At 41.6% G+C, this 18,212-nt stretch overlaps 1 protein-coding gene across 5 annotated transcripts in view; it reads left to right on the top strand.

Moving 5' to 3' along the window:
* The window catches only part of KMT2A (lysine methyltransferase 2A), a 3,231,120-nt gene that overhangs the window by 2,408,723 nt on the left and 804,185 nt on the right, over positions 1-18,212 (top strand). For all 5 annotated transcript variants that reach the window (XM_044080894.1, XM_044080898.1, XM_044080897.1 and 2 more), the window contains exons 25-27: positions 2,636-2,796; positions 4,958-5,140; positions 11,770-16,993. In XM_044080894.1, the coding sequence (XP_043936829.1) occupies positions 2,636-2,796; positions 4,958-5,140; positions 11,770-16,993 (5,568 nt within the window). The remainder of the gene's footprint in view (positions 1-2,635; positions 2,797-4,957; positions 5,141-11,769; positions 16,994-18,212) is intronic.

Here is an 18,212-nt window from a genome sequence, read left to right on the forward strand (position 1 = left end):
AATTATTGCTAATGCAAAACCTGTTGTTCTATCAACTTTCTAAGTTTGTAAGAGCAATATTTAAAAGGTGTCCCTGTTTTTGGGCATTTGTCCCACTTTTATTTATGGCTTTGTCAAGATGTCTTTCTCTAAAAGGTTGAGAGGTATGCCCCCAATTTGTGATCCGGTCCCTTCTTGGAATATTACAATTTTACTTGATTTTTTGACCCAGAAACCTTTTGCACCTGCAGCTTCATCAGATCTTGCGTTCCTTTCTTGGAAAGATATCTTGTTTGGTTGACATTACATCAGAAAATGTGCCAGGATTGCAAGTGTTTTCATGCAAATTGCCATTCCTTATTTTTTCATAAAGACAGGGTTTCACTGAGGACAAACCTCTCCTTCTTTTGCAAGGTGGCTTTGGAATCTAGCCTAAACCAAGAAATTGATTTGCCAGTATTCTTTCCAAATTTTGCTAATAAAGGAGAAGATATCCTACATACATTAGATGTCTTTTGGCAGCTCAGGTTCTTTCTACACCGGACTGAGGACTTCATAAGGTATGACTAATTGTTTGTTTCATTTTCCAAGGCAAAGCTTGGACAACATGTGTCTAAAGTTATACTTCTAACATGGCTAGCAGATTGCATTTCATTCGTTTATAAGTCAAAATGGCTGTCTCTGCACCTTATACCCAAGGCTTACTGTACCAAAGTGATACCAACTTCAACATCATTTGCAAAGAAAAGTGCCTGTCAGTGATATGTGCTGCGGCGACTTGGTCTACAACTAGTAACTTCATATCTCATAAGTGAGACATGCAGTCTAGGACTCTCTCAACTTTTGGCTTTGCCATATTCATGAATTTCCATCCTTGAGTCCACCCAGGTCCCTTTTTGTTAGCTTGGGAATCTGTCCCACATGTTGAATAAGACAAAAATAGATATCATCAGATAGGAAAGTTAGGTAATTACGATAACATTAGACCCATGTTGTCTTATTTTCATGTGGTTCAACTCCCCTCCCTCTTTACTCCTTCCAAATTGTAATTTTCTTCTTCTAGGGATCGTCTGCTCATTGTCCCACTTTCCTCTGTAGTGGATTTCCCTCAATATTTTCTTCTTTTCTCCATTACTTCCTACATAATTTAAGATCAATTGGAGCCGCTCACCAAACTCTAACTGAGATAATTTCAGGCAGGAGAGGGGAAATGTGGATAGGGGAGGAGTCAGAGCCTCTCGTATCAAATATGCTGGTATAAGGTGTCGAGGTTGGATCAAACCAGATCGGGCGTCCCACATGTTGAACCAGACAAAAACAAGGCAACACGGATCTAAAGTTATGGTAAGTACATAACTTTTGTTTCTTCTCTTCAGCTTCATCTGTTCCAGTTCTAGAGCTGAACTCATTTCCAGCTAAGTTTTTTGCTTTGCTTAGTTGTAGCACTAAAATGCAAAATATCTGTTTGCTCAGCAAGACTGTTGTGAAAAGTGCTTCCATTCCACTATACCAGGCTAAGTTGCTCAATATTACTTTCTGTGATTAACTCGTACTGCTCTACTTAAGCAGTTTTGTTTTATATCTATGATTGCAGCAGAAGTATTGTTTTTTTGTATTACTACTTTGCTTCTCATTGTCAGAACAGGGAATTCATAAATGGTTTACCAAGGTTGTACACAGTTTTCTTTTTTGTGCTATACAGTTGTGGTTTGCTTTTAAAATCAACACCACTTTCGTGTTTCACCCAGTAATGAACCTCATTTTGTTTGTGGAAACAACACCTTTTCGTTGCTTCACTCATTAATGATGTCAAGAGGGTTTTAGTTTGAGTCAGCACCTTTTCCCTTGAAAGAATCCTTTTCTCTCTCTCTCTCTCCCTCTTTGGAGAGGGTTTTTCTTTTACACTTTGGATCATTGCCAATTTTAAGACGTGCCTGCACTGTTTTTGTAAATCACTTTTATTACACTGAACAAGTTTATAATAGAACATTGAAAAAGAGCTTCCTTTTCCATGCTACCCTGACACAGAAGCCAGCTTTTAATGCTAGGGGTATACCTCCATATGGACACACGGCAAATATTGTCCCAACTGTTTATATCTGACAGTTCACTACTGAGAAAGACTTGATTTTTACTTGAGTTTCACATACACTTCAATTTCTCACAGGTGTTTGGACAGCACTTGATGCATTTCAGTACATACTGCCCCAAAATTGCAGCTCAACATACCTCACAGCAGTCTCTAGAGAGCACTACACTGCAATACATGGCCGCACATACTGTAGATATATGAAGAGATGCACGCACAGATTTTGTTAAACAGTGCAGATGTTTAATTTTCATGGCTTTTGCTTTGCAAGTTGTGTGCTTACTTAATATTTGGGGATGAGTTCATGTTCTTCTGGGCTTGGCATGCTCTTCTAGTGCTGTGTCTGACTTCAGTTTTTTTTGTCAGTGGAGAGCGTCCTTTTACTACCCCTTGAACAAAGGAGCTTGTGAGGAATGTAACCAAATTCAGACAGACTCTAGTGAAGCATATTCACAGTCATAAACATACTAAGGCAGGACTCCCTTTTAGAACTGGTAGAGTAAGGCTGTATCTGTTGTGTATGGTGTCCTACTGCTAGCTGCAAGAGATTTTTCTTTAAATTTGCAGGTGTTCAAGAGTGTATTGGAGTACTACAGATGCTCGAAAGCGGTGTATTTACACATGCAAAATTTTGGAATGCCGTCCACCTGCTTCTGAACCAGATATCAATAGTACTTTGGAGCATGATGATAACAGAACAATCGCACATAGTCCAGCATCAGTTGCAGGTAACATACTTGTGAGGAAGCTTCACAAATACCTTTGTTCTGATTTGACATTTGAAACAACAATATTTAAAAATGTATTTTTTGAACTTGAGGGTATTAAGGGGGGGACAAGATAAACTTTCAGGATTTTGCTAGTTCAGTTTTGGAACTGAAGTCAGTGGAAGGGGAGAATGGTTCATTGAATTTACGAGGGATGCTGTAACAGTAAATGGTTGTGAATTCCTAAATTATCACTGGGTTGTTGTCTTGCACATCTGCATTGATCTGTTTCTTCTCTAGCGGTCAGGAGATGTCACTTTTATAGATTGGAGGCAAGTTCATAAATTTATAGTTAATCAACAGGCTCAAAGCCTGTTGGCCGTCAAAGTACCTTGATAACCTGGTTCCCATTTTGGAACTTCAGGTTCCCATGTAGTTATCATATTCCTTATTGAATGTTTGAATTGATGGGGCTGAGTTTAATGAGTGTGATTTTATTCCATAGGTATGTGAGACTTGTAAAGTTGTGATGTGAAGTTTTTACGGAACACTTACTGATATTAGTTTTGACTGAGGCTTTGTCCTCTTATGTTCGGTTCAGTAGAGGGTATTCTGTACAAAAGTTTTCAAATAGTAATTTTTTTATAGTCTGTTTAACAGGAATAGACTGTTAAGAAGATGATTAGGTACAAAAGAAGAGTAAGTTGCTGTGGTCTTTGGTTGTAAGACGAGCCTTAAAGTCCTTCCATCCTCTCTGATGAGTCTTTTGCTGCTTTTCAGTAGCATCAGGTGGTATCTGAATTGAGGCAGTTAGCAAAGTACAGTATTATATAAATTGGTCTGAGCCATTGAAAGAGGGGCAGATGTTAAGGTAGGATCAAGTAGACACCTTTATGCGTTGTGGATGGTAGCAACTGTGAGGGTGTCAGGTGAAAGGTTATATCTATAAGGACTCTGAAACCATTTGCTGTTTTGTAAGCATTTACTTGTTGCTCATCATGCGTAGAGATGTTTTTTTTTTTTTTGTCAAATCACCAGTATTTTTTCACATTTTTTTTCACATTGAATTTTGCAAGGTAATTTCTGTTGCCTCATTCATGTAAAGGGAGGTGGTGTCAGCAAGGTTGAGAAGAAGGCTGCTAAGTTTGTAGTCATATGCATTTTTGGTGAGTGAGGTACTGGGAATCAGTTTTGTAGTCCATGAAAAATATTCTATATGGTTGTGTTCCCTGCTTTGCTTGGTGGAACTGATAATGATAAGAGAGTATATGATTAGATTACAGAATCTCTTTTCCAGGACAGAGTTTTGAGTCCCAACTGGTGATGGGATGGTAAGGGTAGGAGCCTTCCTCCTCTTACCTGTTGAGCAAGTCCATGTAGCAAATTTTTGACCTAAATTGTTATGGCTTAATTTACCTTTGTATTAATGCGTTCTTAGAATTCTGGCATTGGGTGTAATATTTAACACTTTATAGACAGATTAAGGTATCTACCTGGACAAGATATAGACGTTCTTCTAAGGCTTTGGTCAAAGCCATAAATTGTTTAATTTTTGAGATTAAGTACACAGGATCTTTCTTTGACAAAACTGTACTGAGTTAAGCCTTGGAGAAGATTTCCAGGGTCTTTCTGAATAAGTTCGGTGTTGGTTCTCTTCATCACCTTGCACAGTATACTTTTGAGTTTAATCAGTCTGTAGTTGGTATATGTGGATAGAGACTGTAGAAGCCTACTTCTGGATGTTAAGGATATGGCCAGCTTTTAATTCAGTATTGAGTATGTGTTGTAAGAAGTCACACAGAGCTATTTTGATTACACGAATTAGGATTCCTGGTGTCTCATCTGGTTTTATAAAACTGTTGATCTGAAGTAGGATATTCATTTGTCTGCAACCTGAAGGAAGAGATTGCCATTTTGGATGCAACTTTGGGTGAGAAATTCTCATCCTGGCCAATTTTAGGGTTCATTAGGTTATTACTTTTCAAAATCCTATCCAGTCTTTATAGCTTAGCATAAATTGAAAGAGGTTATTGTTACATGTGTGTGTAGATAATGTTGTAGAGGTTGGGACTTGCTTTTTGTGCATGGAAATTTAAAATGAAAGTAAAACTGTTACCCATGTTTAACACCGTGCTTTTCATAGTTTCCTGGAATTAGAACTAATTTTCTTTTGTTTTCACAGAGGTTGGTACATTAGAACAAAAGGCAGTAGATGTTCCTGTGCAGCCATTGCCAGGTTTCTCCACAGCTAAACAAAGCTCCTGCATTTTAGCACCTCCAGGACTTCAGGGAACAAACAAGAATAAGTTTCCTAATAACTTAACATCATCACGGGCTCCTGGATCTAGGCCACTTCCTTCTGCAGGTACCAAATGAGAAAGTAATGTTTGGTTTGTTTAAATATAGACATTTTAGCTTGGGAAATTTTACTATGTGCATCACTATGAATCCGTAATCTCTGAGAAGTAAGAGGTGGGAGGGACTCATGGTACTGCATTAGAATATGCTTTGAGAAAAAAATGAAAATCCTGAGTGCCTTGGGAGGAAAGGATTAAATTATTGTATCCTCCCTCCTGAGTAGACAGATGTATCAGTCTGCATTAATTTGCCCTTTACAGGAAGAATTTTATGATGTGTTGTTTCTAAAATTGAGAGCAGACAGGTTTCTGTGCTCGCATGTGTATTTTTGCAGCTTGGCTTCTTGGTAGTTACAGGGTAGGTTACTTAGACTGTATCCATTTTCAGAATGATGACTACTGACCAGCTGTCACTCCTCCTTCAGAAATATATGAGATTATTTTTGCAGTATGTGACTATCCGTAAATAATGGTTACTTGGCAGTGAACTTCACAGTGGGTTAGAAGTCATCAAGGCTATTGAGATCCATCCCTTCTCCCACAAAAAAGTGTGCTGGTAATAGAATGATGTTCTTCATCTCACATTGCTGCAGTCATAACTTATGGGTAGTCCGCTGTCCTCGGTCGGCCCGAATACCAAAGTATTAGGCTGACGTCGGTCATGGGCGCTCAGATCTGACGTCAGAACGTCAAGGTATTAAAGCGCATGACCGACGTCATTTCCTCAGTCTTTTTTGCCGCATGGTCCGAAGCAGAAGCAGCGTTTGCAAGTGCCGTTCGGCGTTCTGAAATTTTCGTATTCTGAGTTTCAGACCGATACCAAGTTGGGCTAAGTACCCCGTTGGGGATTATTTTTGTTTTTTCTTGCCTCAGTTACTTCCGGATGTCAGAAAAAGTGAATAATTGTATTTCTTGTGGGAAACAGATACCGCATAGGGATTACCACTCTCTTTGTATTCCGTGTTTGGGACCTGAGCACGACGTAGTAGGGTGTCGCTTTTGTGCTAGATTTAATAAGTGCACCATTAAACGTAGGTTAGATTGTGCTAGGCTTGTCTTCGGTAAGCGGTGTAATTACAATATGCCGTCGGATCCTCCGACGCCCGCTACCGCGAAGAAGCGCAAAGATAAATCTTTAAAGTCCAAACAGGATGACTCGTCCGTTCCGGACGCCGGTTCTTTAGACTCCACTGTGGATTCGGTTGATCCGGCCGCAGTTTCAACTGAGTCTCAGGGGGAGACGTTGGTTTTGCAAGATGTGGTTTCCCAGGAGTCAGGTCAGGCTGAGGGGGCCTCTCAGGTTACTGTTCTCCCTTCTTTGCCTAAGGTGGTTAGGCCTTCTCCTTCTGTCTCTAAGGTGCCTTCCAAAGGCAGGCCTGGTTTGCCTTCCACAGGTGTCAGTCCTAGTTCTGCAGGTTCTGTGCCTAAAAAACACATGCTTAAAATGGCAGAAGATTTAATTACTTTAATCAGTTGTTCTATGCCCCCTCCTGATAAGAGGCCTAGGGTGGAGCCAGAAATGGAAAGTTTGGAGCAGGCTTCAGATTACTCAGAGTCTTCGGCTGAAGACATTCAGGATTTTCCTCCTTATTCTGATTCAGACGCAGAGGATTCCACTCCTTCTGCTTCTCCTCCAGAGGATTTTTCTTTCAGAAACCCTGCATTCCATGAGGGGGCATTTTAAATGGGAAGGTCAGGATTTCTCAGATTCCAGGAAGAGGCTTAGGAATTTTGTTTTTACCACAGCATAGGCCCTTGGCTATACCTCCTGTTTTGGATGTTGTTCAAGACGTTTTCTCTGAGGCTTCCCTTAATCCAGATTCTTTGCCTCCTGCGCCAGTGAAGCCAGATAGGTATTACAGAGTGCCTGAGGCTCATAAATATCTGTATAAGAGCCCTAGGGCCGACCCAGAAACTATTAGCCAGGGACCTAAGGGTGTCAGGGCTTCTGTTGTAAAGAATCCAGTTCCTTTGGATAAGGATGCTAGAGCTTTGGAAAGGTGGGGTAAGAAAGTATATACCTCTTCCACTTTAGCAATGAGGGCTTTGAATTGCCAGTTTCATATGTTGAAATACCAGAATTTTCTTCTTACTCAGTTAAAATCTAAAATGGATGCTTTGGCAGAGGGCATAGAGTGTAAGGAATTACAGGATTTGGTACATGCCTCTGATCAGGTGGGTAAGCATGCTTTGCAGTGTGGTTTTGATGCTTTGCAGGCTTCTTCCAGGGTGGCTGCCACTGGTTCAGTTCTTTGCAGGCACGCCTGGCTTAAGGATCAGAATTTGTCAGAGCATGTTAAAGCTAGGATTTTGGATGCTCCTTTGCAGTCTGAAGTTTTGTTTGGTTCTCCTGTGGAGTCTGTCTTGGAAAAAAATGGAAGACAAGGCTAAGTCTATGCAGACTGTTAAAGATTTTTTGCAGGTGCAGCCCCCTAAGTTCAGCAGGAACTGGCCTGCTAAGGGTTGGACTTGCCCTTCTTCTGATTCGCAGTCTAGGGGTAGATCTAGACGTGGTAGGGGCAGAGCTTCAGAGTTCTTTCAGGCCCAGACCATGGAGTTCACCAGCACAATCTACAGGTGAGGGCAGGGGCCAGTCCTTTCGTAAACAGGCCCAATGACCTGCATTTCCAGCTGCCAGATCCTTCCTGCCTGGCAGCTCCTTTGGGAGGAAAGTTGGCACTCTTCAAGCAAAATTGGTTTCTAGTCACCCAGGACAAATGGGTGTTGGACATTGTAGACCGAGGCTACAAGTTTTATTTCCACACATTGCCTCCTTTCAAAGGCATGCCAGACGTTCCTCCTCAGCAAAGGGCAGAGGCTCACAAACAGATTTCTTTACTTCTTCAAATGGGGGCTATACAGCAGGTCCCTCTGTCAGAAGTGGGCCTCGGATTTTACTCTCGCCTATTTCTTGTACCAAAGAAAGGAAACACTTGGAGGCCAATCTTTTATCTATCTGTCCTCAACACATATCTGGACATTCCAAAATTCAAAATGTTGACGTTGCAACAACTTCTGCCTCTGTTGGGCAAAGATCACTGGATGGTAACTCTGGATCTCAAAGAGGCTTATCTTCATGTTCCTGTCAGACTCAGTTGCAGGAGATTCCTGCGTTTTCGGGCTGGGACTTTACATTATCAGTTCTCTGCATTGCCCTTTGGCTTATCTACTGCGCCCAGAGTATTCACAAAAGTTCTGGCTCCAGTAATAGCCTTCTTCAGGTTAAGAGGAATACAAATTTACCCTTATTTGGACGACTGCCTGATTCTTGCTCAAGACAAGCACAAGCTTCTTCACCATCTACAGTATGTTATGACAGTGTTAAGGTGCCTAGGGTATTCTGTGAACGAAACAAAGTCCAGTCTAGTACCCTCTCAGGAAATGTGCTTTCTGGGTGTGAGACTGAATACAGCTTCCCAGATGGCCTTTTTGACCCCGGACAAGCAAAAGAATCTTACACTTTACTTCCATCAATTGTCTCTACTGTCCAGGCTGACTGCAAGGACAGTCCTTCAAGCCTTGGGGTTCATGGCATCTTGTATTCTGGTGCTTCCCAATGCCAAACTGCATATGAGGAAGCTACAATGGTATCTCAAAAATGTATGGACACAACACTGCCAAGGTCTGGACACTGTCATTCAGATAATACCTTGCATTCAAAAGGAATTTTTGTGGTGGGCTCAGGAATGTCACCTAAACAAGGAACTCTCTGTGACCCGACCAGAGGCAAGTCAGATTTTAACGACGGATGCCTCGGACAAGGCCTGGGGAGCACACCTCAATGGAAAATGGGTTCAAGACACGTGGCCTGTCAGACTTCAACATTTACATATCAACTTGAAGAAAATGTTAGCAGTCCAGTTTGCATTGATGGCTTTCAAGGATTTACTTCTCCCAGGGCAGGTGTTGATTCAAACAGACAACACAACTGTCATGTGGTACATCAACAAGCAAGGGGAACCCATTCGTACCCTCTTTGCAGGCAAGCTATGATTTTGTGGGAGACTGCTCTCAGTTTGCAACTCACTCTTCAAGCAAGGTTTCTGCCAGGAGCACAGAACTCCTTAGCAGATGTTTTGAGCAGACGGATAGTGGATCCCCACGAGTGGAAATTGGATCCTCATGTATTTCGACAGTTGACAATGATATGGGGGACTCCAGACATAGATCTGTTCGCTTCTCCACTAAATTTCCAGGTGCCAAAGTTTTGCACAAAGATGTTTCATCCCACAGCTTGGAAAGTGGATGCTCTATCATTCAGTTGGAGCAATCTTCACGTCTATGCCTTTCCGCCTCTGCCTCTTCTTCCAATGGTTCTCTTGAAGGTCAGACAGGACAAGCCCTCCATGATTCTAATAGCTCCAGACTGGCCTTGACAGCACTGGTACCCTGTGCTAAGGAGTTTAGTACGGGATCCTCCTTACCCTTTGCCTTTGATTCCGCACCTTTTGACTCAGGAGAGCAATCATTTCTTCAATGTCAGGATTCAGTCCCTGCATCTAACAGCCTGGCATATTCTGTTCTAGACCCTGGAGGGTCGCAGCTTCCTCAACAAGTTTTGAATGTTATTTTGGAGGCCAGGAGGCCTAGTACAAGGAAAGTTTATGCTGATAAATGGAGGAGATTGTTTATTTGGAGCAAAGCAAAGAGCTTTGATGTTTCCAGGCCTGATTTGAGTGTTTCTCTTCAATATCTTACAGAATTATTGGACAAGGGTTTGTCTTTCTCCTCTATAAAAGTTCATGCTGCAGCCATTTCTGCTCACTATGACTGTGATCCACCATTATTCTCTCATCCTTTGTTTAAGCAATTCCTTAGAGGGGCAAAGAACATAAGACCCCCGCGTAGAGCTCCTACTCCTGCTTGGGATCTCAATTTTGTGTTGGAAAAACTTACTTTACCTCCTTTTGAACCTGCAGCTACGGCTGAGCTAAAGTTTTTTTCTTGGAAGACTGCTTTTTTGTTGGCCATTACGTCTGCTAGAAGGGTTTCTGAATTACAGGCTCTAATGGCAGTTGAACCCTTCCTAATTTTTCATAAGGACAGGGTATCTCTGCGTACTAACCCTACTTTTATGCCTAAAGTGGTTTCAAATGTGGCCTTGAACCAATCTATTCATTTGCCTACTTTTTATGCAGATCCCCAAAATAAAGGGGAGAAAATCTTGCACACTTTGGATATTCACAGGCAGTTGCGTTATTATTTGAGCAAGACTAAAGGGTTCAGACAGTCTCAGCAGTTGTTTGTTTCTTTTGCTTTGGGTTCTCAGGGAAACCTGTTTCAAAACAAACTATTTCTAAGTGGATTGGCTTTTGTATTGCTTTTTGTTATTCTCATCATGGTAAGGAGATTCCAGCTGGAATCAGGCCTCACTCCACTAGGGCTACTGCCACTTCTACTGCTTTTTTAAGGGGGGTAGCTACTAAAGATATTTTGGAAGCAGCTACTTGGAGTTCAGTGCACACTTTTTCTAAACATTACCATCTTCCTCTTTATTCCAAATCTAGGGCTGGATTTGCCACTGCAATCTTACAGGGCATTTTGGCAGCCCCCAATGCTTTATGATTTTGCCAGCCTCCCTTTACCTCTGCTTTGGGATTCTACCCATAAGTTATGACTGCAGCAATGTGAGATGAAGAACATAGTACAGTTTTGTACCTACCATAAATGTAGATGTTCGAAGATCCACATTGCTGCAGTCCAATTTTCCCTCCCTCCTTCCCCTCTGTAGTTTGGAGTGGTGGCTTGATTTGGGTTGTAGCTGTTTTTTGTGCATGGATTTAGGGAGTTATTCTATTTTTGGCTGTGGCCTTTATTTTTAGGGCCTTCTGACATCTGGGGCAAGAAAAGACTGAGGAAATGACGTCGGTCATGCGCTTTAATACCTTGACGTTCTGACGTCAGATCTGAGCGCCCATGACCGACGTCAGCCTAATACTTTGGTATTCGGGCCGACCGAGGACAGCGGACTACCCATAAGTTATGACTGCAGCAATGTGGATCTTCGAACATCTGCATTTATGGTAGGTACAAAACTGTACTTTTTGTTGAAACTGGTGATCAGTTCCTGAAGTGGTGCTGTATTTAAAATGCAAGTATTATTTTGTATATAATGTTTTTGAAAGCGTTTAATAATAATGCCTTCCAGAAGTGTATTCCCTCATGTTCAGCTTCTTGTATGGAGGGGTATGAGTGGACAGATGCATAAGTGCTACAAAGGCAATTTTGCCATCTGTTTAGAATTATCATTCTTAGTCTGTAGCTGTTAGCTTAACTTTGTAAGCACACACCTCTCACTTTGTTGGGTGGGATCCTTTGCATTGCAATAGGTAATGTTCATGTTTTGGAAAGCAGATTTACATCTTACAGATTTAATGTTTGGATGAGGTACTGGCAGAGGTTGGTCTTGGTAGAGTTTGATATTCCAGGAGCCATGTGGCTTAGTACTGACCACAGTGTTGGTAAATGAAAAGGAGTGGTGACTACTTTGCGAGTTAAGGGTTGAAACAACACATTACAGTGTAGGAATGAAGTGATTTAATGTGCAGTGTTCCTTCATAGGTTTGGGATGAAAATAATTTGCTTTTAGAATTTTTTAGCATGTCTAATAAAAACATTTCCTCTTTGTCTAATGCAGGAAACCTTACTCCAGTGTCTCATGCAGTTGTCACGGTTGGAGATCCATTACTTTGTTCAGGGTTGCGGAGCATTGGGTCCAGAAGACACAGCAGTTTGTCACCACAACTGTCTAAGTTCAAGAGTAAATCACCAGGTAGAGCAAGTTCCTCTTGTGTAAGAACCCATATATCTCCAGCATCCTCAATGCCTGTAACATTGTTGGACAGAGAACAGACTTTAAAAACAATTGAAAGTTCTGCAAGTACGCAAACTAACTTAATGCATGGCAGTTCTGCTGCATCTGTCCATAAAAGAACTGTTACTTCTAATGGTGTGAAATGTGATATACTGGATGGTTCTGCAGCACCTCAGCTGTTAAGTCCATTAATGGCTTCAAAAGACTGCACGGCATCTTCAGATATTTCATCCCGAATTGCTTCGTCAAAGGTAGACAAGGCAGCTGCTTTAAGTGGAAGTGAGCCAGCTCTTGAAGCATCTATTCAGATGAATTCTTTTGCTGCTGAAACCATGCCTGCACAGTCTCCAATTACGTTACCCAGAGAATCAAGTGATAATATAGGTGGACTACTGCCTGAACCAGCTTCTGTAATATTTCCTTCTAAAGGATCTTTATGTTCACATTTGCATCAGAAAGGCTTAAGGGTCTCTAGCGACTGGCAAGAGGATTCTCTGCAAATAGAAAAAAAAGGAACAATTTACTTACAAACCCCAGAATTTAATAAAAAGCGACTCCATTTTTCTGGCATAGGCAATACGTCATTTAATGATCGTACAGGTGCGAGCACCAAAGAAAAAAGACGTATAGTAAAATCATTGCTGAAAGAATTTTCTAAGGAGAGAAATTCAGATAAATTGTCTTCCGATTCAGATGAGCTGATGGCTAGCAGTAGAGTATCTCTTAGTATGGGTAAAAACTTAACTGGTCCGATTTTAAGTGAAAATGAGAAAAAGTGCTCCGAAGGGAAATTATGTAGTACTGGGAACAAGGTATTATCTAGGTCAGATGTGGAACAGATTTCTAAAATTCAGTCTATGCACAGTGATAAATCCACAGATGAATCACAGTCTCCACGGAAGCGCACTGTTAAAGTAACCTTAACGCCATTAAGGATGGACTCTGAAAACCAGTCTAGAAGTTTGTTGCAGGAAAGTGTATCTGACTCTCAGTGTCATGGTGCAGCGAGAGCTGACTTGATTATATTAGCTACAGCTTCTGAAAGGTTAGAGAGCAATAATGCCAGTGCCAAACCAAGTGATTCGGCTACATCTGAGCACGAAGACAGCATTGCGTATTTGAGTACTGTTCAAGATAGTGACCTTCCTTTGACAGATGAAAACAAAACGCAAGAGAATAGTACAATTAAAAGGAGATATCCAAGGCGCAGTGCACGGGCACGATCCAACATGTTCTACGGACTGACTCCCTTGTATGGTGTACGCTCGTATGGTGAGGAAGACATTCCATTCTATAGCAGTTCAACAGGGAAAAAGAGAGGTAAAAAATCTGCAGAAGGACAGGTAGATGGGGCTGATGATTTAAGTTCATCTTCTGAAGAAGATGATGGCTACTATTATAACTTCAGCAGAACTGTTGTCACATCAAGGCAAGAAGAAAGACTAGGAGCACACAGTTTTTTCAGAGAGGAGGAGAATGAGCCTCAGAGAGTTTCTCAGTTAGATGGTGTGGATGATTGGTCTGAAGGTGATGCAAGCACTGGAACAGTTGCAAGTAGTGTAACACACAAAATCAAAAGAAGGAGCAGGAAGTATGCGGAATACGGTGATACAGGGAGAGCTGAAAATACCCCTAGGACTTTGTCTTATTGTAAAACTAGTGCTCTCAAACTAAACCGCTACCCCTGCATAAGCAGGGGTGAACATCAGTGTGATTTTTCTGACACACAGCCTGAAAAGTTATGTAATCGTTGGCTTGTTAATACAAATATCCCTGTAATCAGAACAGTTTTTGGTTCCTTTACCAAGGATCTCCAGAAATCTGACATTGATTGTAAGGTGGCCTGTGATCATAAAACCAGGAATGTTGGCCTAAGGAAGCTAGCCTTTGAAAAGAGTTCAGAAGAAAAGATTCCAGCCAGTAATTCTTGTTTTGCAAAGGCAGGTTCAAGGCACACCCACTCAGCAGTTTTCAGAACTTTCAGAAATCATTCAGCTGATATTTCAGCACAAGTGCTGAATTATGGCAGTCCATTTCAGAGGCTGTGTACATCCACTGGAGATGGAAGATTGGATGAAGGTGGGAAAGCTGGCTTCATGCAGGCATTTCCATCTTATTCTTGCATGGGTTCTGTCAAGTGTCTTGGACATACTTCATACCAAAGAACCAAAGGACATAAGGAAGACATTCTAACATCAAAAACACATGATCAGACTGAAAGTATAAGTTCAGTAGATACAGTTGATAATGTAAGCACAAATTCTGAAGATGATGATTGCTATTGCAGTTTTACTAGAATTGTTGTTACCTCAGGGGTGGAGCCGAAATTTCTGCCTTGCAGGTTTTTCCGGCAGGAGGAAGTTTGTGCCAAGATTGCACAGCTTGATGGCGTAGATGATGAGGCAGAAAGTGACACTGCTAGTTCTGCAAAACCTGGAAAGGTGGTTCAGGTAAATAAAGGAAACAAGAAAGAAAATAGGTTAAAGCGTGCAGAACTTGATCAGCATGAGCAAGCTAGTGAAAAAGAATTGGCTGCTAAGAGTGGTTCTGATCATAAGGCCAGTGATTCGAAGATGGAGAACTGCCTTCCGGTGAGCAGGGTTAAGCCACAAGGGCAGGATTCCTTAGATGCCCAACTTGGAACCTTGGATGTGAGTCGAAGAGCCCATGCAAATGCTCCTTCAGATAAAAACATACTGGATTCATTCAATACAGAGCTGCTTAAATCTGACTCTGACAATAACAATAACAGTGATGACTGTGGCAACATTCTCCCCCATGATATTATGGATTTTGTCTTAAAGAACACTCCTTCTATGCAGGCATTGGGAGAAAGCCCTGAGTCATCGTCATCTGAATTGTTAACACTAAGTGAGGGCTTGGGTTTGGACAGTAATAGAGGAAAAGACATGGGTTTATTTGAAGTGTTTTCTCAGCAGTTGTCTAACACTGAGCCAGTAGACACTGGCGTTTCTTCTTCAATATCTGCAGAAGAACAGTTTGAGCTGCCTTTGGAGCTTCCTTCTGATCTGTCTGTTTTAACAACTCGTAATCCTACTGTACCTAGTCAGAATCATAGCAATCTTCCGGTAATCTCAGAGTCCCAGTTGACAAGTGCAGGTGATGATGAGATGCTGAATCTGTCTCCTGAGGAGACTGTTGAGAAAGGTGTTTCTGAAAAGTCTACTACATCTAGTGAAGATGATGATGATGATGATGTTGATGATGCAGACTTGTTGTCACAGGCTGTCAAGTCTACTAATGAAGGTCAGGTGACCCCAGATCATTTCATTCAAGGACATATAGAAACAGAGCATATAGCTAGCCCTTCTTGCAGTCAGGTTGATCAGGGGCATGCCAGCAGTCAAGATATAAGCAGAAGTGGAACTCCAAATGTCCAGGTTCCTGTTTCTCCCTCTGTACCAATGCAGGGTCAGAAGTATGTCTCAAATTCAGCAGACAGTCCTGGCCCTTCCCAAGTGACAAATGCTGCAGTGCAAACCACATCTCATTTGACATCTGCAACAGAAAAATTAATTGTTGTCAATCAACATATGCAGCCTTTGTATGTTCTTCAAACACTTCCAAATGGAGTTACACAAAAAATACAGCTTACATCTTCTGTAAGTCCTGCAGCACCTGTAATGGATGCAACAGCTTCTGTCCTTGGACATATTGGAACCGGGCTTACATTAACTCCAGGACTAAGTGCTGCATTACCACCTCACCAGACTGTTTTTCCTTCATCTAACAAAGGACTGCTACCAATATCACATTGTCCACAGTTACGTACTTTCCCAGCAACTACTCCCACTGGTTTTCAGTCTGCAATCAGCAGTTCTGCTTCTGGCTTATTAATTGGCGTACAGCCTCATCAAGATTCTCAGCATCTTGTATCAGAGTTGAGTCAGAGGTCTGACCTCAGTTCCACTGTTCAAGCTCCATCGTCTAGCCTTAGCAGAAAGAGGTTACTGTCTAAAATACATTTAAGGAAAAAGAAGCCTGCTCCATCTGGTGTTCAGTCTGCAGTAAGTCCATCTGAAATTGTTCCCAACCTGACTTTGATTAATTTTTCTACCTCTCAGCATTCTGGAGGGACAACTAACCAATCAGGCTTGGTAGATTTAGCCAGTCTTCCAAATGCTACACCTCATCGAACAGTTCCTGCCATCATCAAGAAGTCAAAATCTGGAGTAGTGTATTTTGAACAAACACCTTTGCCTCCACAAACCAAGACTATTACTGTGACAACAGCTGTTGGTAGCACCTCAAGTGCTGCTGATCAGGATGTCAGTCATCTTTCCACAAGTCATTTGCATGGATCAACTCCAAATAAATCTGTCCATAGTGTAGCTATACAGACTTCATCCACGCAAACTACTACTGACAGCTCCCTTTCTGAAAGTATTTTGCATCAGCCTTCAGTTACCCTTAAAAGTCCAAGACTACATGATTCCTCTGATGTAGCAGGGTCTATAGGCAGCCTGTACAAAACAGGTTCACAACAGTCAGCATCCTTGCAGTCAAATGCAGCTTTCTCAGAACTAGGAACATCTCCAAGCCCAAACATGAACACTTTAACTGTGACATCAGGTGTCTGTGTGCTTCCATCAGCTTCAGCTGTTGGAATGCAGGTAACTCATTTGTCTTCTGACCAAGAAGATTCCTTTCATTTGCAACAGCATGTGGCACAGGTTTTGGAAGATAAACCTGCAATAGGTTCTGCACATTTAGATCACAGTAATACATCTGCTACCATCCTACAGCTTACAGACCTTCCCAGTACTGCTGGCTTTTCTCACCAGCGTCTTCCAGCATCTTTACAGGCCTCTTCAGTATCTGCAGCATCATTGCAGGTAGTAGAGCAGGGACATAGAACTCCTACTCCAGTTTCTGCAAAGACGCATGTGAAAGTAAAAAGGCCACAACTAACATTGGAGAAAGGAAATGGAAAAAAGCATAAAACATTTCATATGCAACCAGATTCTTCAGGAGGTTCCAATTTAATGACAGACGTCAAAGCTATGACACCAGGCTCAGTCGTAGGGTAAGATTTAAACTTGGTAACCTGAGTGGGTTTATAGTATGTAAGAATACTGTGTTACACAGTTATCGTTAAACTTTTCTGTGCTCCAGTTTTAAGAAGATGTTTGTTGTGTATAGATAAAGAAAGTTCATAAAATGTGTTTGAGAAAACTGAAAATTGTATGTTTAATGCTGCTGAACCTCTTGTAATGTTCTGTTGTTGCATTTAACTTATTAGCCAGGTAAGGTTGCTGGTCAAGTACCCTTTTAACCCTGGCCATAAGTGAGATGTCATAATCACTTTCTAAACATACAAAACTGCAGGATAAATAAATTTACAGTGTTTGATACTAACCATAAGGATCATTGCTGCATTGCATTAATGAATGTGAATGGAATATAGCTGCAGGCAAATGTTTCTTTCTGGACTTAAAGCAGCCAAACACCCCCTTTATTAGGATGTGTATAGGTCATCAGTATATGTTCATAGGTTATTACTAGTTTACTATTACTGGAGCCCTTACAACCCTAGAGGTGCACAGCAAACTGTTTGGATAGTGAGTAACATGGGTGTCTGTATGGGGGGCATGTTAGTTAGGAGGTAACTAAGGATTTGTAAGGGGGTGGTACTAGGATAATGCTTTTCTTACTGATGGCCGCCAGACTGGAGGTAAATTTACAATTTCCCATCAAATTGTCAAAGTTTCATTTGAATAGGGTCAGGGATGAACTCTGTTTTACATTGATGGGGGGGGGGGGGCTGTTCCATAGTGTTGGAAATCCTTTACGACACGCACCCATCTCTCTAGTTCATTCTGTTTGTCACAAGTGAAGTTCAGATCCTTGAACCTAGTTTTTGTGGTGCTGTTTGTTTTGCACATGTGCAAGTGTTTCTATGCGACTGGGTCTGAGGAAGCCTTGTAAGCCAGGCAAAGATCCCTTCTCAGCAGCCTGTAGAAGACTGAATACAATGACAAACCTTTAGGCAATCAGTATAGGACAAGGGTATTCATGTCGTGAATTCTGATGGTGCCATTGTGTGCATTCCAACTGTTGCAAGTGTCTGGTTAAATTCATGCCACAGGGGACACTGTATTCAATGGCAGGTCTGATAAGGACCAAGTAGAATGGTACAATAACTTCCTTTGGCCTGGATGCTATACTACATGATGGTCAAAGGCCAGATTGCGGTCTACTTATGTTCCTAGACCCTTACTACTGGGTCGACTCTTAGGTGCGTT

This window comes from Protopterus annectens, chromosome 8.part0 (assembly GCF_019279795.1).
Source record: "Protopterus annectens isolate FY-2018-M chromosome 8.part0, PAN1.0, whole genome shotgun sequence".
Lineage (NCBI taxonomy): Eukaryota > Metazoa > Chordata > Ceratodontiformes > Protopteridae > Protopterus > Protopterus annectens.